This window comes from Taudactylus pleione, unplaced genomic scaffold (genome assembly GCF_031769625.1).
Source record: "Taudactylus pleione unplaced genomic scaffold, aTauple2 ptg000156l, whole genome shotgun sequence".
Lineage (NCBI taxonomy): Eukaryota > Metazoa > Chordata > Amphibia > Anura > Myobatrachidae > Taudactylus > Taudactylus pleione.
In genome coordinates, this window is record NW_028284558.1 from 10,605,703 (window position 1) to 10,631,602 (window position 25,900).

Below are 25,900 nucleotides of genomic sequence, written 5' to 3' on the forward strand. Positions count from 1 at the left end.
ACAATAACATGGATTCATACAGCAAGACATATATAGTGGGTTAATTACAGATGGATGTAAAAGATGCCCTTTTAATGTGCATGTGCATTTTCACATTTGGATTTTGACATTTCTTTATTTAATCTATTTCATTTTCTTTAAATATATTTTATTCAAGTTTTTGTAATTGCAAGTTAAGAGGGGAAAGGATTACAAAAAAAAGAAAAAGATTGGGAAGGGTGGTATTATGCTTAATACAGAAAGGGCAAATATAATTAAGGTAATGTTCATAGGTGTAAGTTGGCTGGTTTTTAAATAAAAATTTTACTGGTTCCACCATGCACACAGGGCCATAGAGAGCAGTGCCAGGCCCGGGTACTGTAGGGTTGTGGCCTAATCATGGAGTGTAATCTCTCCTCTCCCCTCCCCCTGCACATAAGGTGCAGGTAAGGAGACTGCTGCAGCAGCAGAGCACACAGCAGACTAGAGGCAGGGTTAGATTTCTCACAAGGCCACACCCCTTTCTGTGAGCCTACACCATCTTTTTGGCACACGTGACTTCACCGCGTGCAAAGATACTGTTCATTTTGAATATACCGGGGGAAGAGGGGGGTATTTTGACTGTTCGCACTGGGAGCCAAAATGTCTATAAACAGCCCTGGTGGTACGAACCTATTGGGAAATTAAATGATACACCAGCAATACTCTCTATAGTAAAAATTAAGAAATTAACAAGAAATGAATGAATAGTTCTGTTTCCACATGCAAAGTGTTCTGTTGATGAGGATGATAATAGCAAAACCATGCTTAATGTGCCTTTGATGTGTTTATGCTTACATAATATCCTACACTGATAGTAAAGTAAACTAATAACACATAAATGCAGATAAATTGTATATGTTCAGACTGGTAAAAACAGCAGGCGTTAACAGATTTTAATGAGTAGTAGGGTCAAGTTCAGGTCATTACTATCTCCCACCCCACCTGTCTCCAGCTCACTTAGGTAATACCCAAGCATGTTCACCTATACCAATGAAGTATGGTCTTTGGTTAGCACATATGTTAAGGGACTGCAGGCAGGTAACATGGTAACAGATGCTTCCTACTTATTGGCTCTCTATGTCATCATACTGATGACTTTTAATATGCAAACTGTCTCTGCAAAAATAAAAATCTAGCAGGGAGGGAAGTGAAATCCCCTTATGCAGCACATTTCAGCCCTTTACCATTTCACCTTTCAGTAATGGCCATACTGTATATATTCTCAGCTTTGCTGTTTGAGAACAAGAACTTCCAGTAAAGAAAGTTACAGGACGAGTCTCTTTTTAACTTCTTTTTAGCTCTAGATGGATCAGGTCATTATGATTTGTCTATAAGGTTGATCAAAGTAAAGAGCAGTTCTTGTAGATGGAGGAGAGGAATATTACATGCTTAATTATCTAATTTAATTATCTAATTTATCTAAAGAGCTAAACAGGTGAGAAACCATGCTATCTAATATATTTGTACGATAATTAATACACGGATGCCGACGGTGTGAGTGGTAACAATACCATGTATATTCGGGATATATGACTGGCTAAACTCACTTAACCAACACACTTTGAAAAAGAAGCAATTGCTTCTAAACGCCCTAGTGGACTGCTTTGCACGAGTCCTAGACATCATTGGCGATGGCAGAGAGGACCCTTGTGGAGCCCAGGACTCAAGGACTTCTATGTTGTTTTACATTTATACTTTACTACATGTGTCTGGTAGGTGGCTGATCCTCTATTTGTGGGATTTTATTATTATGATTTACCTTATACTCCATGGGGGTGATTTATTCTTTGGGATATACAATAATAAAGTTTAAAGATAATACACTAGATCAGTGGTTCCCAAACTGTGCACCATGGCAGCCTGGGGTGCCTTGGGACACTTGCAGGGGTGCCTCAGGTTGGTGGTCCAGCACCAAATCAAATAATTTATGGTCAATGTAATGTACCACATAACTGACCCTAAGGATGACAGGTAGCACAATCTACTTCACTTTACTACTTTACTAGACTTTTTTCTGAATTTCTCAATAACAAACTAAAACTTAGGGGTGCCGTGAAAACAATTCTGATACTTTAAGGCGCCGTGATTTTAAAAAGTTTGGGAACCACTGCACTAGATAGTTTCCTCGTTTTGTACTTGTTTTATCTATGTGGAATATTGCCTGTGGAGGAAGTGGACAGCTACACCCTCTGATCAGTCGCGTAAATTCATCCCAGATGCCCTGAGGCAAGATATAATTTGGTGCCCCCCGTCACAGCCGCTGACATGTGCATTTCTACTTAAAGCAACTATGGCATGACTTCCCTCGGCTCATCAACAGACGAATAAACATTTTGTTAGTAGCGTAGGGAAAGGTAGTGGGTGGCACCCCATTTGCTGAGGAACATACATCTCAGCATGCTTTTCACAGCAGCTTTAACTGTGATGTGGCAGAGCATGCTGCAATGTGTAGTTCCATGCCAGATGAAGTGTGGCATGTGGTCAACCCCAGTGCCGTAACTAGGGGTGTGCTAGTAGTCCCACCGCACAGAGTACAATGCCCTGTGGGTGGCACCGCTGCTCACCCATGGCCCCTGGATCTGGCTAGCAGGGTTCTTGGAGCGGAACTTTGCAGCCAGAATAGCTGCTTCAGTGCCCCCGGAACATCCTCTGGGCGCTCCAGGCAGGCACCCTGCAGCTCTTACACAGAAGCAACCTAAGGACGCTCCAGTCAGCACTGTAATTACAGGGGCTGCTGCCCCCGCCCCCTCATGATGTATGCTCTCAGTAGACGTGGCCGGCAGAGGGTGCAGAAAAGCCCTGTTACAGTCGTGGTCAACCCCATATGTACCCCTTTCAGGTGGCTGAAGTGATACCCATGTTTCATCTACAGTACATCACCTCAAGTGAGTGCACTCACCAGCGTCTCACAAGTATTGCTGTCATGTGTTTCACCAGACACCTACCTGTAGCACCCCACTTCACTTTACTTCTCCCATTTAAGATGGCCATTTGACAGTTCACATACCCCCCCATGTGAGTGCAGACACCTGTGCCCAAGTATTGCAGTCATGTGCTTCTCCACGCACCAATAGTATCCTCTTTCTCTTCACCTGTGCCCAAGTATTTCTGTCATGTGCTTCCTCCACCTGTAGCATCACCCTTCACTTTATTTCTCCCTATTAAGATGGTCTGCTACAGTGTGTATACTCAACCTCCCATGTGAGTGCAGATACCTGTGCCGAGTATTGCTGTCATTAGCTATACTAGGCACCTGTAGCATCCCTCTTCACTTTACTTCTCCCCTTTAAGATGGCTTGTGACAGTGTGAATACTCCACCCTCCATGTGAGTACAGACGCTTGTGCCCAAGTATTGCTGACATGTGCACCATTTATCTGAGGCATCCCCCAAAACACCAGAATTGAACATTTTGGAACATAAATAATAGAGAAAACAATATTATGTTGTAAATACATATGTTTTTATTATTCTTTCCAAATGTATGTATGACTGATATTTACAGAAAATACAGTACACTATATATAACACAGTTGTTTCAAAATATTACCCGAGCCTTTCAAAATATATTACCCGAGCCTTTCAAAATATAATAAAAAATATAGAGGTGGACCACTCTGAGACGCTACGGTATATACTGTAGTGCTGTTTTTATCAAAATCAGTAGAAGAAGAGTGGAGCGCCTATTGGAGTGTAACATATATATCATATTAAACAAATAATGGTGTGTACAGTTGAGCAGCAATGTGAACCAAAGATAAATAATTAAAAAATGCTCATCTTCATAGATTTATCTTTAGTCACATGACTAACCATAAGGCTCAGCATAAAAAGGCTAAAAAGAAGTAAAACATAGTGTGCACTGATAGAGATAGTAACACTGTAAAAATGAAAAAAACTATTATTGATCAGCGCTCAGTTATTAAATGTACTCCAAAGGGGCTGCCTGCACATAAATGGAGTCCCACCTTCAATTTGCATTCATAAAAAGTATATATGTGGTACTCACTTCAGATGTAATTCCTTGGACCGTGAGTCCTAGGGCTATATTTACTAAAGTGAGAGTTTTTAGAAATAGAGATGTTGCCCATAGCAACCAATCAGAATCTACTTAACATTTAACTAGCACCTTCTAGAAGATAACAGCTAGAATCTGATTGGTTGCTATGGGCAACACCTCCATTTCTAAAAACTCTCACTTTAGTAAATATACCGCTAGGACTCACTACTATAAATCTATTTCTCACAAATTAAATAACTTCAAATTACAAAGTAAAATTCATGAATGTTTAGATGTAAAAATTCTCACTTAATCTTCAATCTTCCTCCAACAGTGTGTTAATAGAGTTCGGCAAACTATGTCACAATTCAATAGGATCCTTAATTTTGCACAATCACAAATCCACAATCCTATAAGGTGATCAATATCCAAATCTCATAGTGTCCTGTATAAAGCGGTCCACAGTCACAAGTCCACAATTCGATGGGATAATCCATATCCAAGTATCTTAATATTCTGCATAAGGTGGTCCACTGGATTTCAACACTCAATTTCAACACTCCTCTTACGTCTGCACAAATACCACAGCACCTAATTAAAAAGGGATACGGACAGAATCAGGTTCAAGAGACACTATTTGTGCACAGATAGGGGTTTGGTATTTTGGTTACTCACCCATCCGAGATCTTCTGTGCTGGTCTCTTCTTCTGTCTCTCAGCTGCTGTGTGAGTAGGAGTAAGTGGCCCAGTATGTGTGTTGATAAACTACACTATAGATTCACTAAGTGTTATTTATTAAACATATATTGTACAAAAATATCATGCATACATTATATATTATATATGCCAGTATCATGAGTCTAATGTGCCCAATGAGTTTCATCTTGTGTCAACACATTGATATACATATGAAGTAATAATATCTGTATATTTAATATCTATTTTGTGTTTTTTTTTCTCCTATGTTCTTGACATTCAAAGCGTCTGGATTTTGATATAGTACACCTTTATGGTACATTTATTATAATTGTGTGTATTTGTTACTTTGGTTTTGGAGTGCCTAAACATTGGGAACCATTTTTTTTTGTTTACATTCATAGTATAAGTGTGGGGTGACACTTTCTTGGAAGCCCTGATTTATTGGAAGCTCTATTAGAGAGGAGACTGGTAGGTGATTTCTATAAATACTGTTAATAATTAATTTGGGAGCTGGCCCTGCCCAATTTGGTGCCCAAGATTTTAAGGATGTTCCTCCGCCATGCCCGCAAGCCTACCACCTGACTGCGCGCTACGGGTCTAATGCCTGTCACCCTGGTGGTCTAAGGTGATAATGAGTAAAGGATGTTCCACTGGGACCTTACTCACTCTGCCAACTCTGTATACTCTGTGCTGACCTTTCCACACAGTTGTCAGCAATGCTCCTCAGCCTGCAAAGTGCAGATCTTCTCTTGCCTCTCTGCACTGGCTTGACTCCGCTGGCTACCTGACTCTCACCGGACTTCCATGCCTTTTCGGGCATTTTTCTGTGCTCCCTCAGACATCGTACTGACTTTGTTCCCATTGCACCTGCTAATAAAAGCTGGAGTGAGTGGGCGGAATGATGACTCACATTAGCCATTTCTTATTCGCTGCTGGCCTGTGATTGGTCATATTTGGAAAGCAGCTCCTTCAATGGTGCTGGGATCTGATATCTGGTTCTAGCGCCAGACCTGTCCAGACTCCAGACAATATGGCACATTTCCAGACTGTCTAGAGTAATCCCAGATGGGTGGTATCAATAGGCACCCCCTCTGGAGCTAGATCACCTTAGGCAAGTGCCTATGACACCTATACTCAGGGCCAGCCCAGTTTCATTCACTACCAACTCTGACCAGGCCCTCTGCAACCAATAATCAAGAAGGCTTATTATGAATGTAGGAGTGGAATACAATAAATTCCATTAGACATCTAGCCAGTCATTAAAAAACATGCATCAGACACCTCCAGGGGACCCCATGGTGGGCACCTAAGGTTCCCTTTGAGACCACATCGCCTGCACATGTGAACTGCACTGCACTGCTCATTAGCATTGAAACAGGGCATTTCTTCCCATTAAGAACCACATTACCCTGACTGACAGCAGATGCAGACTATCCTTTTACAATCATTTGATATAGGTACACAGAGTGCTCTCAAACCCCATTCACTGCCTAATGGTGCACAGAGGACAGTAGAATATCAGTACCTATAAGCACAGGTCTTTTCCCTTCTGCTACTTAGTTTCACACATAATGCAGATAATTTATGTTTTTGACTCACTGTTTGTGCTTTGATGCAATATTTCTTTATGTAATGTATTATTGCTGATGAAAAATGATGATTTGTGGTATAATTTACATTTCGTGATTCTCTATAATCTGTACAACATGTATTGTCACTTTGTATTAGAAATGTAGGTTTTGGTTCTAAATCATCATCGTGTTTTGGTTTGGGCAAAATCACCCTCAAGTGTTTTGGATCTGGATTTCTTTAAAAATTGATATTATCAACATCAATCATTTATTTCCAGTCAATTTTGACAATCTCACAGCTCGCAACATTGTTTACACCAATAGTGGCCAAAGGCTACAGCAAGCTAGCTCACTAAACTAAGTGACAGAGCAGTGGTACAAAGATATGGTATTTTAAAAGAATATAGTACATCTATGAAACATGTAGCACAGCAGTGGCAGACAGAATGGAAATTGAACAAACTACACAACCCTATATACTGTTTCATTAATCAATAACTAATAGTCTAAAAGTAGACCCTTAGTAGAAAAAATATATAATATATTACCAACATACTTCTCCAAACAGCAAATCACAGACCTCAGGTCAATACAGGTGATTGCTGCTGGAGTAACATCTAGTAGAAAACAAGAACACCACCAAACTTACTCCAAACAGCAAATCACAGACCCGAGGTCAGTACAAGTAAATCCAGATGGAGTAATCGACCAGCAGTCTTTACACCAATACGGCAAGGTGGGCAAAGACTATAATGAAAAGTGGCACACAATGGAATTGCCCTTGGGCCCTTCCACCTACCCTTATGTTGTATATTAAAAAGATATGCATGAGAGAACAACTCTGGTGATGCTTTTGATCTATAAAGTGGTATGAAATATGTATGTGTTCTTAAGACCCTCCGATATCTGTTGATTTCATTACTACCTGAGGTGCGAGTGGTATGCAGATTTGAGTCTAAAATTTTCCTATTATATGATGCTATATGTCAAAGCTTCAATAAAGAATTATTATTTTTTTTTAAAAAGGGACATGCACAGTCTAAAAAAACCAAGCATTTTAACAACAGGGACTGACACTTTTGTGGAAGTGCTTGGTTTGTTTGGGCCCCCACAAAAGAAAACATTTTGGTGGTTTTGGTAAAACAAGCTGCCAATGAGCTTAATGCTAACATTGTTAATCATCTTCAAAGTTTAAGTCATCATCCTCATCATCACCATCATCTGGTAATATCATTATCACACAATATTAGCTTACTGGAATCCACCATTACAGTCTCTATTTGTAATTATGAGAATAAATTAAAGCGCAACTAGAAGCAGCCTGATTCAACAAGAAATTTCAGGTGTCACCATACACCAAATACAGTAAAGCAAAAAACAAAATAGAAATACTCAGATACAGGTGCTAAATAACATGGGATACCTATATAAAAATATTTAGTGGTTGCTATAAGATGTACAATATAACAATGATGCGTTACAATAAAATATACCTGTCCTTCCTTTAGATATTTCTGTTAATTTCTTATTAGTAAGTCCTCATGGTACAAGACGGAGAAGGGTATAGTAGAATAAAAAAGGGGGAAAAGAAAAAACAAATGTATGATTCCTGTAATACACTTTCCGATGTTTGCATAAATATGGGGAAAATCGATCACTGTATCCCACTCATAGCATAGATAGAAGGGATGTACCCTACTTCCTAATAAGCATGCAGGGAGGTTCTTATAAAGGTATCTTTGTATATATGCGTACCATACTCACATCGATCATCCGATATTTCCTCTTATAAAGGTATCTTTGTATATATATATATACGTACCATACTCACATTGACCATCCAATATTTCCTCTTATAAAGGTATTTTTAAATAACCAGGGCAAGACCATCACGGTGCAGATATAAAATGTATTCAATTTATTCCAACAGAATATGTAAAAATGGACATCATCCATCCAGCTTAAAATCACAACAGGCACAATAAGATGTAAAACAGCAAAGGTCACTCATAAGACCACTTCATATTGGTCAAAGAGAAACACTGTTTTTCTTACAGGTGTTATAAGCAGTCCAGGAGGTGAAATATGAAAATAAGTCCTTCTGCCGTAGGATACCTTATAAAGATACCTTTATAAAAGGAAATATTGGATGATCGATGTGAGTATGGTACGCATATATACAAAGATACCTTTATAAAAACCTCCCTGCATACTTATTAGTAAGTAGGGTATGTCCCTTCTATTTGTAATTGACAGCAAAGGTATTCCTCAAAGAATTTGTAGTTAATTTTGATGAACATCAGTTTTTATACATATTTTGGAAATAGCCTCATACGTTTATTGCTCACAAGGTTCCCAGCTGTGCTAAACATTCTTTCCAAGTACACAATAGAGGGCAGGTAGCCTTAGTACACCATATTTAGTTTGTACAAGGGACTACAATTTATTTTTTTCCTCCCACTTTTCAAAGGGACTATGTGACCTGCTAATTTGTACATTATCATTAAAGTACTCCTCTGCCATTCTAATGATACTTACCATATCAGAGTGTATCATGGTAGAGGTGTCAATATATGTGGGCAATTATTTTAATTCTCTCTGGTGACTCATAATCATTAATGGGTCTCTTAGAAAAAGTCAGTAGCATATGCAGGATAAACTGAAGCAGGAGATATCATGTGCCACTTGAGCTGACAACTTGCTCACAAGGAGCTCTTTGCATCACTTAAGATCTGGGTCAGCTGGAAATACAGTGTTTAGACATTGCATAAAACTTAAACCTAGGATCAAGCAAGGTTGCCAAAATGTAGTGATTTAATTGCAAGATGTTGCAAACCCTTTGGTCCTGGTGAAGCAAAAAAATAACTTGATTTACAAGTCCAACATATTTAGCAGAATCGCTTAGTTTCATATCCTCCTTCAGATTCTCTGGCTGCTTTTCCAGTAGTTTAATTAATAGTATGACCTGACTCAGGATGACAGTGTCTGAACTCACCTCACAGGTTAGAATTTCAAATGGTTTCAGTAGCTTGCATAACACCGAGAGTATTCTCCAGTGTGCTGCATTAAGGTGGTAGCATGTCCCCCTTTCCCTATCTTATGGCTTGATGCATACATCATGATAGTTTGTTGCCATTCCTCCAGTCGCTGAAGCAAATAAAGGGTGGAATTCCACCTAGTTACTACAGCTTGCTTCAGTTAGTGGCATGGAAAATGGAACTGTTGTTGCAGCTGCTGCAATCTTCCAAATGCAGTTGCTGAATGCCGAAAATGCCCAGAAATTTTATGGGCCACAGTCAGTATGTCCTGCTGGACCAATAGTTTTTTTTTTTATTCTGCATCACCAAGTTTATTTTATGTGCAAACATGGTACATGTTGAAATTGATCCATCTGTAATGTTCATACAATGTTACTTGCAAAATTAAAATGACAAATCCTGAGGAGAGTCTTGGCATGGTACTGTAAGCCATTTTGATATCACATCCCTGAGTTTTTCCAATAGATTAACACTGGTATGCTTAGAAGTTCCATATCTTCCAACTCTAACTGTGCTAATTTCACACCGATCTGAGTGTGTACTTTATCGACAGTACAAAAAGTTAGCATACCCGATAAAACCATCATATTAAATTAATTTTGCAATTTGCAAAAATATGGCTACCTAAAATTTTTCTTATGTTATGTTTCTTTGTGTAAATGGGTTGGATAAAAACAATTTTGTATATGTTAAATACAGGTATAAAGTACTGTATGTTCAGAGACTCACATACTGTACAATTGAGAATTGAGAATGCTTCCAAATGGTACAATAAAAGAATATTGTCCCCAGCTCATACATTTGTCAGTAGAGCTTCTCACCTTAACAACAATTATTAATATATATACTCAAAAGCTGAAACTCTATTTTTTATTTTAACAGGTTATGAGAACCCCAAAATTTCAGCACAAGTTCTGAAAGAACAATTTGAGAGGTCTCTCAATGAAAAAAGCACCAATGTTTGTGGAAAAGAGAGTTCACAAGGGAAACATGCAAAGGTATAATTTAAGCATAATTTTCCTAAAATGTGTTTTTTACAAGTAAAAAAACACTTTTAAGATTGAATGATAATAAAATAATTGCATAAAATGTATACAAAATATTTTTCAAATGATTAAACATTTCCTTTTCATCTCTGTATTTTCTTTGCTTTAAGCTTATCTTTTCGATTTTTAAAAAAACCATTACTCTTTCAACTAGCATTCTTTCATTATTTGTACAATATAATATATAAAAAACACAAAAGAGCAGCCTGGATAATTACATTTGTAACAAAAAACTTACAGTGTTGCCCCTTAAGAAATGAATCATTATTTTAAATATTAATCTAATATTTACATATTAGATGTGTTGCATTGAATTTGTATTAAATGCAAATAAATTTTTTTAAATATATTAAAATATGTAATTTTCTCCAGTACAGAAATAAAATTTATTTTGCTCTAAAATATTTTAGAGCAAATGCAATTAAGATGAATTAAATTCATGTATTTTATCCCCTAAAGATATATAATGATCATCCAGAATTTGAATGGCCGGTGGTAAATGCCAGTACCTCTGGCTCATCAAGCAATGTCTATGATTCTATGTGTTCATCATTGAAAACAGAACGCGCTTCTAAATCTGCTAGCACTAAGTTTGTACACTTCGGAAGTTTAGAGGAGTTCCCACCTCCTCCTTCTCCTCCTGATATTTTAGAGACTTCTGAAATAGCAGATTTTTCCCAGTCCCCAGAACCTTCCAACTCTACAGAAAGACATGTATCATCTTCAACCAAAGATGTATACTCAAAGCAGCGGAACTTAAATGAGCTTAAACGTTTATATAAGCACATACATCCAGAAGTGAGAAAGAATTTGGAAAAGGAATATTTCAATGAAGTTTCCGATATTGTAATCAATCAGTGCGAGCAAAAAGGCGAGGTGCAACAAGCAAGATATGTATTTGAAAATCCTGCAGGCAGCCCACAGAAATGTCTTAGCCCTGAAAGAGAGTATTTAGAATGGGATGAAATCTTGAAAGGAGAAGTGCAGTCTATGAGGTGGGTCTTTGAAAATCAACCTTTAGATTCAATTAAAGATGAATCACCAGAGCAAAGTCATATTAAAAGTATTGGAGAACAAGAAATTATTGCTGGAGGAGATGTGAAGTATACAACATGGATGTTTGAGACACAGCCAATTCATGCTCTCGGTGTGGATACCACCAACTCTACAGAGAATGCTGACAAGGTTCCAGATCTTGCAAAAGGAGATGTTCGAACTGCAACATGGTTGTTTGAAACCCAGCCATTAGATTCTCTGAACAAAATTTACAAGGAGAACGACTGTGATACTCTTCTCGCTTCTGAAGACATTCATGGAGGAGATGTAAAAACTGGAAGATATTTATTTGAAACCAAGTATCGTGATGGGAGTCTTTCTTCATTTGATGAAATGAATATGTTGAGACTCAAATCAGAACTCCAGGAGTTTAAAGGAGATGTAAAAAGAACAGTAAAACAATTTGAAACTGACCACAAATATGTCTTAAAAGATAGTTCAGGAAAAGTACTTGAGATAAAAACTGTGTGCAAGGAAGATATTGAAAAGGGAGATGTTAAAACAGCACGGTGGATGTTTGAAACACAGCCTTTGGACATGATTAATCAAGATGAAGTCCAAATTAAAGTTGTCAGAGGCATATCTATGGAAGAAAGTGTTAAAGGTGGGGTGGGAAAGGCAAAATGGCTGTTTGAAACACATCCTTTGGACTCAATTAAAGAAGAGGCTAATTCTGTTGCTCAAAAAGAAACTATCATTGGTGCAGATGTATACCAAAAATGTTGGATTTTCGAAACCCTTCCAATGGATATGTTGAAAGACCATGCTAATGAAAGGCCACTTCAGGGGGAAGAGATAATAGGAGGAAATGTTAGCAGTGCAAAATATCTATTTGAAACTGTGCCAATGGATGAACTCAAAGAAGATGTTGAGGTTGGCAAACTTAAAAAAATGATAACCACAGAAGAGGAAAAAGGTGATGTTCGCCATCAGAAATGGGTATTTGAAACATGTCCACTTGAACAGATTAGGGAGGGTAAAAAAGAATACGTGCGGACTGTCCAACTAGATGAAATCCATAGAGGAGATGTCAGCACCTGCAGAAATGCATTTGAGAGAGAAGATTGGCAAACTGGTGACTTTTCATATAAGATTCAAATTGAAGATGCTGATAAGGGAGCTGTAAAACTCAACAAAAAACTTTTTGAAACAACACCCCTGTATGCTATTCAGGATCGTTTTGGACATTATCATGAAGTCAAAACTATACGTCAAGAGGAAGTAGTAAGAGGAGATGTAAGAACATGTCAATGGATGTTTGAAACCATACCGATTGATCAGTTTGGAGAAAGTGTTGATAATTACCAGGTTATCAGAGGAATCTCTTCTCAAGAAATACAATCTGGTCATGTCAAAACAGGAAAATGGCTTTTTGAGACCCAACCATTGGATTCTATCAAGCACGTTAGGAGCTCTGAAGATGAAGAAATAATAAAAGAAGACAGGACAGATATTGTTAAAGGTGATGTCAAGATGTGTAAATGGCTATTTGAAACTCAGCCGATGGGAGATCTTTATGACAAACAAGTTAAAATGGCAAGTAGTGAAGAAATTCAAAAAGGAGATGTCAAAACCTGCACATGGCTCTTTGAAACTCAAGCGCTTGACTCAATACAAGAAGAGTCAGAGAAGACCACAAACTTAGATCAGGAGAAGATTGTAGGTAGAGATGTGCAAACAGTTTGCTTCCTATTTGAGACACAGAATTTAGAACATATACAAGGAGAAGAAAAAAAGGACTTTAAGAGAGTGGTTGAAATTGATGTTCAATCCGGTGATGTCTCCACCATAAAATATATTTTTGAAAACCAGCCACTAGATAAAATTAGTTCTAGTTCACAAGAGGTGTTGCAAAAGATGAAAAGTATGAAATGTGAGGACCTTCAGAAAGGCAACGTCTTAAATTGCAGATGGATTTTTGAAAACCATTCCATTGATGAGATCAATGAAAATCAGGACAAAAATAAAGCAGCTTATGCAATCACGGATGTTCAAGGTGGAAATGTAAGAAAGGGATGTTTTATTTTTGAGACCTTTTCATTAGATCAGATTAAGGATGAAAGTTCAGAAGATATGTTGACAAGAACTGTTAGTTTGGATGATATATTGAAAGGTGATGTGAAACATTACACAATGATGTTTGAAACACAGCCGCTCTATGCTGTTCAAGATAAAGAAGGATTTTATCATGAAGTCACAACAGTAAAGAAGGAAGAAGTATCTCAGGGTAATGTTCGTGGGACAAGATGGCTATTTGAGACAAAGCCTTTAGACTCCATTAATGAATCTAATAAAGTGTTTGTCATAAAGGCTGTAACTCAAGAGGATATTCAGAGGGGGGATGTTAATGCGGTACGATGGCGATTTGAAACTCAATCACTAGATACAATTTCTGATGAGGCTAAATTAGATGTACGTTCGGTTGAAAATATTCAAGGAGGAGATGTTAAAGGCAACAGAGAGATTTTTGAAAAAGGAGATAAGTGCAAGGTTGTAAGAACAGTAAGTATTAGTGAGATTAAAAAAGGCAATGTTAAAACATCTACTTGGCTATTTGAAACCCATACTCTTGATGAGCTTCATGAAGAAAATTATGACAACATGAAAAGAGTGACAGTGGAAGACATCCAAAAAGGGGATGTCCAAGAAGCTGTGTGGCTTTTTGAAAACCAGAATTTGGACTCAATCCAAGTAAATGATGAAGACGTTAAAAGGACATTGAGGGAAGAAATTCCACAAGCTGATGTTAGAACAACAACTTGGCTTTTTGAAACAACACCACTGCATGAATTTAATGAGCACAAGGCAGATAGGCATGATATTATTGGTAAGAGCATCCAAGACACATTAAAAGAGTTGTATAACCAAAAAATTGTGAAGTCCCATGGGATTATTCTAGAAGCTGATGAAATTGGTGATGTCCGCATGGCCAAATACCAACTAATGAATCAGCATAGTCCAGAAATAGAAAAAGAAGAAATCATAAGAGGAGATCTTCAGAATATAATGATGAATTTACTTTCCCAAAACTCATCCACAGAAAGAACCGTGCTCTTAAATGATGAAGAAAAGGGCAACATATCTGTGACAAAATCCCAATTATTCAATAGATCAACTGACACAGAGACAAAGAGAGAGGACATTATAACTGGAGATATACAGGAAGCCATCAAAAACCTCTACAGTGAGGATTTTGTGAAAAAAGGAATACTCATTCAAGAAAGTGAGAGAGGGGATATAAAAATGACAGTTTACTCTCTACTTAATATGAATAACAAATGTGGTTTCCAGCGTGATGAAGTGATATCTGGAGATATAAAGCGTACACTTTATAACTTAAAGTCCTCTGCCATGTCGGGTGAGAAGATGGAGAGAGTAAAAATAGATGAGTCAGAAAGAGGCAATGTCCAGTTTTATACCACATGCATTGAATCTGGAGCATTAGATTATTTAAAGAGACTACAGGGGGTCTCAGATGATGTCATTGTTGAACAAAGAAATGAAGAAATTGTTGGAGGTGATGTCGAAGGTACAAAACTGCTACTAAAAAAGCAAGAGTGCCAAATCGAGCGAAGTGTTGATGAAACGGATATTATCCCCGGAGATGTATATAATACAGTTAAAGTTTTTATGACTGAGCCCGAGAATAAATTCTATGATGTAAATAAAGAAGAAGTTGTAAAAGGCAATTTGAAAGCAACCCTACATTCGCTGAACCAATCCATAAATCAGACAGTGGTTGTACAGAAAGAAGATATTATTAAAGCTGATCTCCATGCAACACTGAAGTCTCTGACAGAATCACAAAATCAAGTGAGGGATACAGAAAAGCCTGATGTTATCCCTGGTGACATTCAGTCAACCATTGATTCTCTAGAAAAAGCAATAAACCTTAAAACAGAGTTTGTTAAGGAGGAAGTTATACATGGCAACCTGGAGGCATCATTAAAATCATTAAAAGAAGCACAGCAGTCTGTAAAGCAAGTAGAAAAAGAAAATGTAATCAGAGGAGACATGAATGCAACAATGCAAAGCCTGCTGGACTCTGCTACCGAAAAGAAACATGTACAACATCAAGTCAGCATACAAGGAGATATAAAAAGTACCATGAAGACATTGCAACAGCCTCACTTTCAGACAGCCCAACACAGACCAAGTGTTGAAGGCAATGTGAAAGGCACAATAAAAACATTTATGCAACCTAATGAAGAAGCTCATGAAATATCAACTGAAAGACAACTGTCAAGTGAGAAAATGGTTACTGTAGGTCTTGATGACCAACATACAGCAACAAAAATTGATCAAAAAAGTCAACAAAAAATTAATATGTTGCAAGAGAAGGTTAGTGAAAATTCAACAAAAATTGATCACAAAAGTAAATTAAATATTAACACACCGAAGATTACTGAAACCACCAATGTTTTGACTGATGTGAAAAGTCAGGAAAAAGAAGTAATTTGTGATACTTCCAATCAAACTATGGATAGCAAAGCTATCATTTCTAGAGTGGAAAAAGTACAAAAGTCAGTAACTGGCAAAGGCTATAAAAAGAGTAATACATTCTCCGATGCTCAAGTTGAAGAAGAGATGTCTGAAGAGAAAAGATGTTTTGTCCAAGGATTCAGCAAGGGACAGAAAGGAAAATCACCTGCAGACCTAATCAATCAAAATAAGGTCATGAATAATGCAAAAATGTCTTCCAGTATCAAGACATCCAAATCTACAGCCACCAATGTGATTAAAAGAGGAAGCTACCAAACATCTGATCGTGTTCAGAAACACATGACAAATCAACAATCACAGCAGTCGAAAAGATTGGCTTCAGAGAATGCAATGAACATTCAACAAGCTCAAGTATTAGATTCCATCAATAACAATGTAGAAATGTTAGACAAAGTACTAATCTATGTTGATAAAATCTCATTACAAAAGGATACTGAAAATATTAATAATGTTCATGTAACTAAAAATAAAATAGTCCAAGAAGTCAGTGAAACGGATAAATTTATTTCTACTGGAGGTGGGCAACAGCTTCCGATGAGCAGTTATAATCACAACAAAACCATTGCAAACAAAAGGGAGAAACCTGAAATTTACTTCCCTCCCCCACCACCATTACCCCAGCCTCCTTTGATGGAGCCTCCACTGGCACCTACACCACCACCACCACCTCCACCACCACCACCACCACTACCAGCTCAACCACTATTTAAGGCATATATTGAACCTGACTATTTTCCTTCACCACCTCCACCAGTTGTGGATAAAATAGATAATGAATTTATTCCACCTCCGCCAGAAACACCACCACCAGTTATGCAATACAAAGAATCAACTAATATTCCTTGCCATGAGCAGTCAGTCACTAAAAGCAAAGAGTCAAGGTCATATTTCAATAAATATTCTGCAAATGAATTGAATCTTAAACAGTCTCAAAAATACATTGAGAATAAACAATCTAGTAAGTATTCTGAAAAACAAGCTCCAGACGTGCTTCCAAAGTCTAAAGTTCCAATCTTTCAGCCTAAAACAGGATCCATGACAACTTCAAGGGTTAACAAAAAAAATGTTAGCTCACAATCAAAAGTTTCAGAATTGAAACAAAAAGCTAGCACCACAAAGTCCCATACAGAAGATTATGAACAATCCGAGTTCTGCAAAGAAGTAGAAATAATCAATAAAGGCATTTTAAATTCAAAGAAAAAGTTATCGTCACCAAATATTTCTCCAGCATTAAAAACTGAGAGTTCACCAATTACTTCTAAAGCAGTTACGCAAGAAACTACAGTTTGCGAGGAGATAGTGGAAAACAGTAAATCAACTATGCAGGATTTTAATCAATTAACTTGCGATCAGGAACTGGAAACAATTCACAAGGAGGCTATAAAGCCCAAAACAAAAGCTATTTTTTCACCAAGGATATCTCCAGCACTATCTAACTTAGCTCAGTTGTCAATACTCAACGCAAAAGAAGTGACAGTCAGCCAAGTTCAAGAAAAAAAGGTATGCACCTCAGAGGCAATAACTTCAGGGGCAACAGCTTCAGTGCAGAAACAAATGGAAAATACCATTCGGCTAAGCGAACAAGACTTAGATCAACTGGAATGTGATCGCGAACTGGAAAAAATCCATGAAGAAACAATAAAACCCAAGAGAAAAGTGTTCTTTCAACCTAGGATGTCTCCAGCCATACATGTTGAAACTACACCACCAAAACCTAAAACGTATGTCAGAAAATTCAAGACTCCACTTATGATTGCAGAGGAAAAGTACCGTCAACAAAGAGAAGAACTAGAGAAAAATAAGAACAAGGTTATATCTCATGTTGTTATGTCAGCATCCTCTGAAACCCAGAGTAAACAAGTAACAGCAAAGACAGAAGCTGTTCAGTCTATATCAAGAGAATTACCTAAAACAACAATGACATCAACAGAAGATGTAATCAATGCAACGATCCACATAAAGGCAGGTGAAAATTGTATTTCAACTGAACAAGATCAAGAATCTTTTAATATTAATAAACATAATTCTACTCAATTAGTATCATCAGCAATTACAAGCAATGTTCCTGAAACACAAACATTCTCAAAAGAAATCCAAATGACACAACAACAACACTCAAAGGTTTTTAAGGAATCCAATACACTTGAGCAGACAAATAAACAATATGCTTTTAACAAATTAGAAAAGTCAAAACATGTGGATCCGTTGCAAGTCACCCGAGCATGTTCTCCTGAAGCTGGTCTTAACTTTGTTAAGGAAAGTCTTCCAAAGGCAAGGTCCGAAATTACTACTACAACCGAAAATAATGTATGCAGTATGAAGAACAGGGACAGAACAGCTGAACATTTTACAGAAAAACGTCTAAGCCAGGAATTAAAGACACAATCCTTTTCGGAAAGCTCAGAACAGAAGCAACTAAAGAGCACAAGCAATGTCCAATCGGTGTCTGTTGAAAAGGAAACAAAGACATTACAAAGCCAAAACATAGGCGGCTCAGTAACCAAAACCATAGAATCACCAAAGTTCCAAAGAAAATTACATATTAAGAAAGACCAGATTAAAAGTGATGCAATAGTCAAACAGAATATTGCTGGTGTTCAAGATCATGTTGAAATATCAGAAAGTTCTCATCAGCGCCAAATCCATCAACAAAAAGCACATCCTCCACTGCCACTTTCGAAAGAACTGGTGCATGAAAATATTTCCACTGGCAAAAATGTTGTCACAGAAAAACAGGTACGTGAAACATCTGCAACAAGAGAAACCATTGAAAAGAATAGTAACCTGAATTTAGTTTCTGAGTTACAAAACAAAGAGGTCAATAAATCAGCAAACGTAATAGAATACCTCAGGAAATGTGAGGAGTTGCAGAACACAGTATCTAGTGCAAATAAATTTGAATCAGATCCACAGACACTGAGTATAAGCACATTTAGAACTTTCCTAAGTGTTGTCCCCACCTGGTTAATCAGTCCAGAGAAAAAGGAAGACATAGCAGACCTGGCTGCATCCAGCAATATGGACAGTATTACAGAACAAATGTCCTACATTAAAAACCATGCAATGGACATGCAGTCTGCCTTAGAAGGTAATATACAATCAGCTATAAGATCTGCTGCATTGGTGAAAAACAGAAATGAAGCCAATAGTCAAATTGAACCATCGCAGAAACAAACTAGTGCCATTTCCAAAAAAGTTGCCACTACAACTAGACAAAGAAAGATTAGCAATGAATTTGGTAGACTGCCAAGTGATATGAAGCAAACAAATATACGAGCTTGTTCTCCTTTGCTGAAGATGAGATCTCCATCACCTACATATATTACTATAGAATCTACAGCAAGGAGCACAGAGAAAGACAGAGCTCCCTGTCCATCTCCTCTCCCTAAAGAACCAGTCACAATACCAATGCCCCCGAGACGTTCTGCAACACCTAAAGCAGCATCTCCATCCCCATCTACTCAAAAAAGTCGATCTGAGCAACTTGCAAAACTAAAAGACACTACAGCAAAATTATCATATGGAACAACACAACCTCGAGCTATCACCCCAATTCCAGTTGTAGTGGAGAAAAAATGTGAGATTATACATTCTCCTGCTACGCTGCGCAGGCAGCTGAAAATAGAAAGCCACAGCACCGGGTCCATAAACACCACACCTGTTCCTGTAGGAGAAGTGACTGTCAGCACAGTGGAGGACAGAACAGAAATTTACGAGGAAGCTAGAATATCAGAAACACATCAAACAGTCTCTCAAAAAGATCCAAAACACATTCCAAAATGGACAGACTTAGACGTGGATAGCTTAGATGTAATATCAGTATCACATAAAACAAAGCTCCCTGCAGAGCATCAGTTTGAAACAATGGATAAAAATATTTATATGAGAGAAAAAGCAAATGTCCATAAAAAATCTAATTTAGAAAGCACCAGAGAAGGGCATAGGGCAGCCCAAACGGAAAGTGCAAGTGCTAACTTTAGAACACAGAGTGGTAAATTTCAAAGTGAACCAAAGAAGACACTGCACCAGGAAAGCCAAAAGTCAGTAAATGAGGTCCCTACCACAGAGAAAGCTAGAACAGTGCCAATAAAACAGCTTAGAGACAACAGGGAGAATATTTCCAAGCAAATATTTATGAACAGGCACGAAGATAGCAAAGATCATTTATTTAAACCAATGACGCATTCTGAGACGATGTCACAAGTTTCTGGTGCTGACAAGATTGAAAGCAAGGTGACTAGGTCAAGGGCTTCACGAAATTCTGAAGGTATGAAGACTGGATTTGAATTCAAACATGCACCTCCAACATATGAAGATGTCATATCAGGTCATATGCTTGATATTTCTGCTGCTGAATCCCCGGAGGAAATACTGAAAAATTTTCAGAAGACCTGGGAAGAAAGTGAAAGGGTATTTAAAAGCCTTGGCTATACTGTCTCAGACGCTTCCGAGATGACACGTAGCTACCATCAGGAGAAATTCATTACTGGTAAACAGGCATGGCAAGAGTTTGAGGAGACCTTAAATGACTAATATTTATTGACATGTGCAGTGATTTTTGCAGTTCCAATTAAAAAAATAATATATTGTTGAAAACTAACAAAATATTTTCTACATTACCCTTTCCTTTATCACTTCCTCCTTTGTATTCTCTTTCTGAAGGCTTCTTCCTTAATGGCAAGCTCTGTGTGTGATTGTGACTAATAATGATTGCTGTGCCAATCTCAAGGTAAAAATAACATTATATATTGCATATGTTTGCAAACTAATTTTATCCATCAAACTTGTTTTGCAACTTATTTAATAATTGCATTAAATATTCTGAAATATCAGATATACAGATGTTAATGAATGCTTTTAAGAGTTTGTTAGACATGTAAAAGAACAGGGATTTTCTACAAGAAGTTATATAATAATGCATCCATGTGAATGCATGATTCGGTCTACAGTGGAGATAAATGGATAAGAATTAATAGAAATGTAGCCAGTTGTTTTAAGGACAAGTTTGGGTGGTATAGTTGTTAAAATTCTGTCTTACATCAAATATTAAATTTAGCACAGAGTGCTTTAATTGTGCATGTATATACAGTATATATATATATATATGTCCTAACAAGAAGACAGCGGCACTCCCGAACTTGAATAGGCTATTGGATTTTCTACAGAAGGCACCCTGGCACATAAAATTTATTTACACTGAGTGCCGGTTCTAATTTGGACTATATATATATATATATATATATATATATATCTATATATATATATATATACACAGAGTCCAAGGTGCGGCACTCTTGCTAGAAATAATACCATACACATAGGGCAATCAAGATTGCCCTATGTGTATGGTGTTATTTCTAGCAAGAGTGCCGCACCTTGGACTCTGTATTTGTTAATTATGTGATGGCACCTTGCGAAGTTTAATTATTTTTGAATGAAGTGCCGGACTTTCCATGTGTAAATATATATATATATAAATATATGTATATATATATAAACAATAATAATTTGTTACAGTCTGTCCTGTCGCCAACATGCGTGCACCCCAACAGTCCTACTGCTAGTGAAACAGGACAGACCTTAGCCCAGCAGGAGAGGAGAAACGCGCTGCTGGGAACATGGTGGTTATAGGGGGGGAGGGAAGAATGGGGGCAAGACGACGGAGCTATTGGAAGACGGTTCTTCAAAAAAGTAGTCTGAGGTGCCCTTGTTTTATTTTTTGTTTCACATAATTTGATTACAGTGTGGATCTGACAGGATTGCTGCTGTCCATTACTTTTTGATTATTTGATACTAGACATTCACACTTTATTGGACACATTTATAGTGTTTGGAAACAATTGTTGGATATTTATTTTTTAGTGATTAGTCTCACTTTTTTATTGTTTTAAGATACTTTGTTTTTAGTTTTAGCACATATCCAGTATATATTGTGTTGGCTGTTATGCCCAACATTGCCTGGGTGTTTGTTATTAATTTTAGAGGTTTTTTTCTCCCTCTCTGTCAACCCCCATCTCACTCACACACAACCCCCCCCCACACACACACACACACGCACACACATACTTTCTATCCAACTCTCTTTCTTTCTATGCCGCAACCCAATTTCTCCCCACTTACTGTATTTCTCTCAAAATCCAAAATAACAAAGACGAGAAAGAAAACCAAGGCAATTCCAGGCACATCAGCTAGTACCGTTTATATCTGTTTCCCAGGATTACATAAACATGTATATATTATACTATACAGTAGATAGGGTAGAGTTGCAACCAGGAACAAACTGGGGGCAATAATGGGCTCTGGCATATGTGGTGCATATGCATGGGGAATATAGGCATAGCCACACATCATGGGACATGGTCATGCATCACTGGGGCATGCCGTGAGCCATGGGGTTGGGGCCTCGCAGAATTCCCCCGTCTCAGCAAACCAATCAACCAGGAATTCTGGAATGTCACACAAGGGGGGACTCTGGGCTGGCACATAAGGGTGGACTCTGGAATGGCACATAAGGGGGGACTCTGGGGTGGCACATAAGGGGGGACTCTGGGGTGGCACATTATGGGGGGACTCTGGGATGGCACATATGTAAGGGAGGACTCTGCTGGCATATAATGGGGGGGATTCTTTGCTGGCACATATGAGAAGGGTCTCTGGGTTGGCACATAAGGAAAGGGTCTTTGGGCAGGTATATAAAGGGGGAAAACTTTTGAGTGGCACATAAGTGGGAGATGACTCTTTGCTGGCACATAAAGGGGGAGGACTCTGGGCTGGCACAAAAGGGAGGGACTTTGGGTTGGCACATAGGGGGGAGACTGTGCTGGCACATAATGGGTGGAATATGAGCTGGTACATTAATGGGGATTCTGGGCTGGCACGTAAGGGGGAGGTCTCTGGGTTGGAACACAAGGGGGGACTCTGGACTGGCACATAAGTAGACAACTACATGTACTCTATGCTTGCCCATAAGGGGGAGTCTCTGGGCTTACACATAAGTAGACAACTACTCTAGGCTAGCACATAAGGGGAGGACACTGAGCTGGCACATAAGGGGGGCTCTGGGCTAGCTAGCACATAAGGGGGGTCTCTGGGCTGGCACGTAAGGGAGTGACTCTGGGCTGGCACATAATGGGACAGCTACTCTAGGCTAGCACATAATGGGGGGACTCTGAGCTGGCACATAAGGGGGGACTCTGAGCTGACACATAAGGGGGGACTCTGAGCTGACACATAAGGGAGGAGCTCTGGGCTGGCACATAAGAGGGGGAACTCTTGGCTGGCAGATAAGGGGGGCACTAGGGGGAGGACTTCGCTGGAACATAAGAGATGATTCTAGTCTAGTATAGAGAAATGTATTAGCAAAGAAACCTTACCTAATTGCTGGGAGGCAAACTATGAGTAAAGAAAATGTGGACCTCTGTTCAAAGTAATTTTCTTAGTATGGTACTCTAATAAAAAAGTTTGGAAGCCCCTAGGCTTGATGGTTCACATAGCGCACTTCAAGCTGCATACAGTAACTTGGAAATACTAGGTTTGTGGGAAGGTAAAAAATCTAAAAATGCATTTCCTTATCCTCATTTGTGACATATAAAAATTGTGAGAGTAAGGTGGCATTATATGTTGCACTCTAGTGTGTTTGAAGCCTTATTTTAATATTGTTCAATGTGTCTTTAGAAATGCAAAAGGAAAGTGCAAAGTGCCTTCCATTATGAGAATGGAGAGGACCATGAGCTGATCTCTGCTCTGAGTTGTTTTCGTATATATGGCGCCGGCGCCTTATTTCTGAAGATAATGCCAGATCATTGGGCATGTGCCGACGTCTCTTGCACAGTGGCAGAATGTTTGTGACAAACTGCTCATGCGCCAGCAGCATTTTATTTCAGGGGATGAAAGGACCCATGGAAATCTGCACAATGGTCCCCTCCAGTTATAAAGCGGATCTGTAATAATTACATACTGTATTTAAAGACAATACAAGAAAAAAACAGCAAAAAATCCCCAGCACACTGCAAATAGGCCAGCATAAAGGGACTGATGTGCTACCTGATAATAGCAAAGCAGAGATCTCAGGGCCTGATTCAGCAAGCAACACAAATGAGAGAACGCACACACTTGGCCGATGTTTTTGTACTGCGCATGGATATGCATCGCACTGCACGTGTGCGAACTAGCCAGTGCGGTCGGGTAAGTGTACGCAGACTACACGCAGTGTGCACGCAGGCCCTGATCCAGAAGCGCTAGCAAAAAGCAAGCACTCGCTCTGAATCAGGGCGGCCACTTTTTTTAAAAACCCGGCCTCCTGGCCGCTCACATAGCTGTGGGTGACCACCCACAGCTTTTGCGATCGGCCAGGTGATGGTTGCGATGGTCGCGACCATCGGGCTTGCGAAGAGACCTTTGTGTTAGGGTCTCGTCCGTCGCAAGCCCCAGTCAGCTTCCAGCTCTAATAGAGCCGGAAGCTCACCACTGACGTTCCTTCGGGATGCCTCCATTTGGCCAGCCACCCCCAATGGTACGCCTACCAAACGGAGTGAAGTGTCGATCAACATCGACAGCCGCCCCTTTTGGATGCAAGCGCCGGAGCGAGTGATTTCTCTCTCGCTCCGGGGCTCACGCACGCACTACCCGGCCATCGACCCGCTTGCGAGCGCATAGCGCTTGTGAGCGGGTCTGAAGCAAGCCCACAGATCCCTTCCGATATTGATTGACAGTAAGTGCCATTTGTGGGTGGTGATGGGGGGTGGTCGGGTGAACGCAGGTGTGCCTGTGCATTGGAACGCCGTTTTAGGGGCGTCCATAATTAATCCAGTGCGGTGACGGATACAGTGATGAGACTCCGTGCACACAGGAAATTTGCAAGATCTTGCGCGAGGTCTGGTCAACCACTATTATGCAAATGTGTTGATGGTTCTTGCTGTTACCGATGTTAACTCTGTATTGCGTACTCATCAGGCTTTGAGTAAAGGGAGATGGGCAGCTTAATATAGGGCTGGGCGTCTGCATCTTGTGCTGCTGTCTCTGTGCATATGCATTGATTAGCATATTCCTGCAGTGGACAGGTGCGTGCGTTCTCTCCTTTGCGTTGCTTGCTGAATCAGGCCCTCAGTTACATACATTTGTACATATATGGCAAGTCACAAGCCAGAGCAAGGCGTCTGTGTTCTGGTGGCCCTAATGGTACATGATAACAGCACCTACTTTGGGTCATATATTTATGTATTTCCAAATTGAGAGCTAAATTACTGGAAGTACTACTCAAATATGGCACTACATTCAGTAGGCAATCTCAGTATTGTAAACCTTATTGAAATACTCTATCCAGAAATTATTACTAGGGGGTATATTTACTAATGTGCGGGTTTATAAAAGTGGAGATGTTGCCCATAGCGACCAATCAGATTCTACTTAACATTTAACTAGCACCTTCTAGAAGATAATAGCTAGAATCTGATTGGTTGCTATGGGCAACATCTACACTTCTAAAAACGCTCACTTTAGTAAATTTACCCCTAAGTCTCTTAGAGGATATGCAGTCAGAAATATGCTGAGCAGGATGTCGACATTCACAATATCAACACCAGGAGATCGACTTTGATGATGTCGACATCATTAATACTGACACTTGCAAAATGCCAATACTGACAGGATGTCAACATCGGAAATGTTGGCATTCTCATTATATTCACATTTCCATTAGGGTTAGGGTTGGGGGTTAGAGTTAGGGATAGGGTTAGAGTTTGGGAGATACAGATGTAACCACGCTCATCTATGCCGCGATGCGATCACATCAGAGCATGGATGGCTTTACTACTGTGCCCGCGTTTATGGTGTGCACGTGCGTCGACTTCAATGAGAGAGCGCCGGCCGCGCCTAATCACGGCCCGGCGAGAGCTCCGATGTGCCGCGATGCATGATTCCGTGTGCACACATCACAATCGCAGCAATGATGAAGATGGCGCCATCTGTAA

At 39.1% G+C, this 25,900-nt stretch overlaps 1 protein-coding gene across 5 annotated transcripts in view; it reads left to right on the plus strand.

The window, feature by feature from the left end:
- The window catches only part of XIRP2 (xin actin binding repeat containing 2), a 304,492-nt gene that overhangs the window by 165,159 nt on the left and 113,433 nt on the right, over positions 1 to 25,900 (plus strand). For all 5 annotated transcript variants that reach the window (XR_015878805.1, XR_015878806.1, XM_088474846.1 and 2 more), the window contains 2 exons: positions 10,210 to 10,325; positions 10,833 to 20,421. Coding sequence is in view for 3 of the 5 variants with exons in the window: in XM_088474846.1 (XP_088330972.1) it covers positions 10,210 to 10,325; positions 10,833 to 20,421 (9,705 nt within the window). In the remaining 2 variants the exon portion in view is untranslated. The remainder of the gene's footprint in view (positions 1 to 10,209; positions 10,326 to 10,832; positions 20,422 to 25,900) is intronic.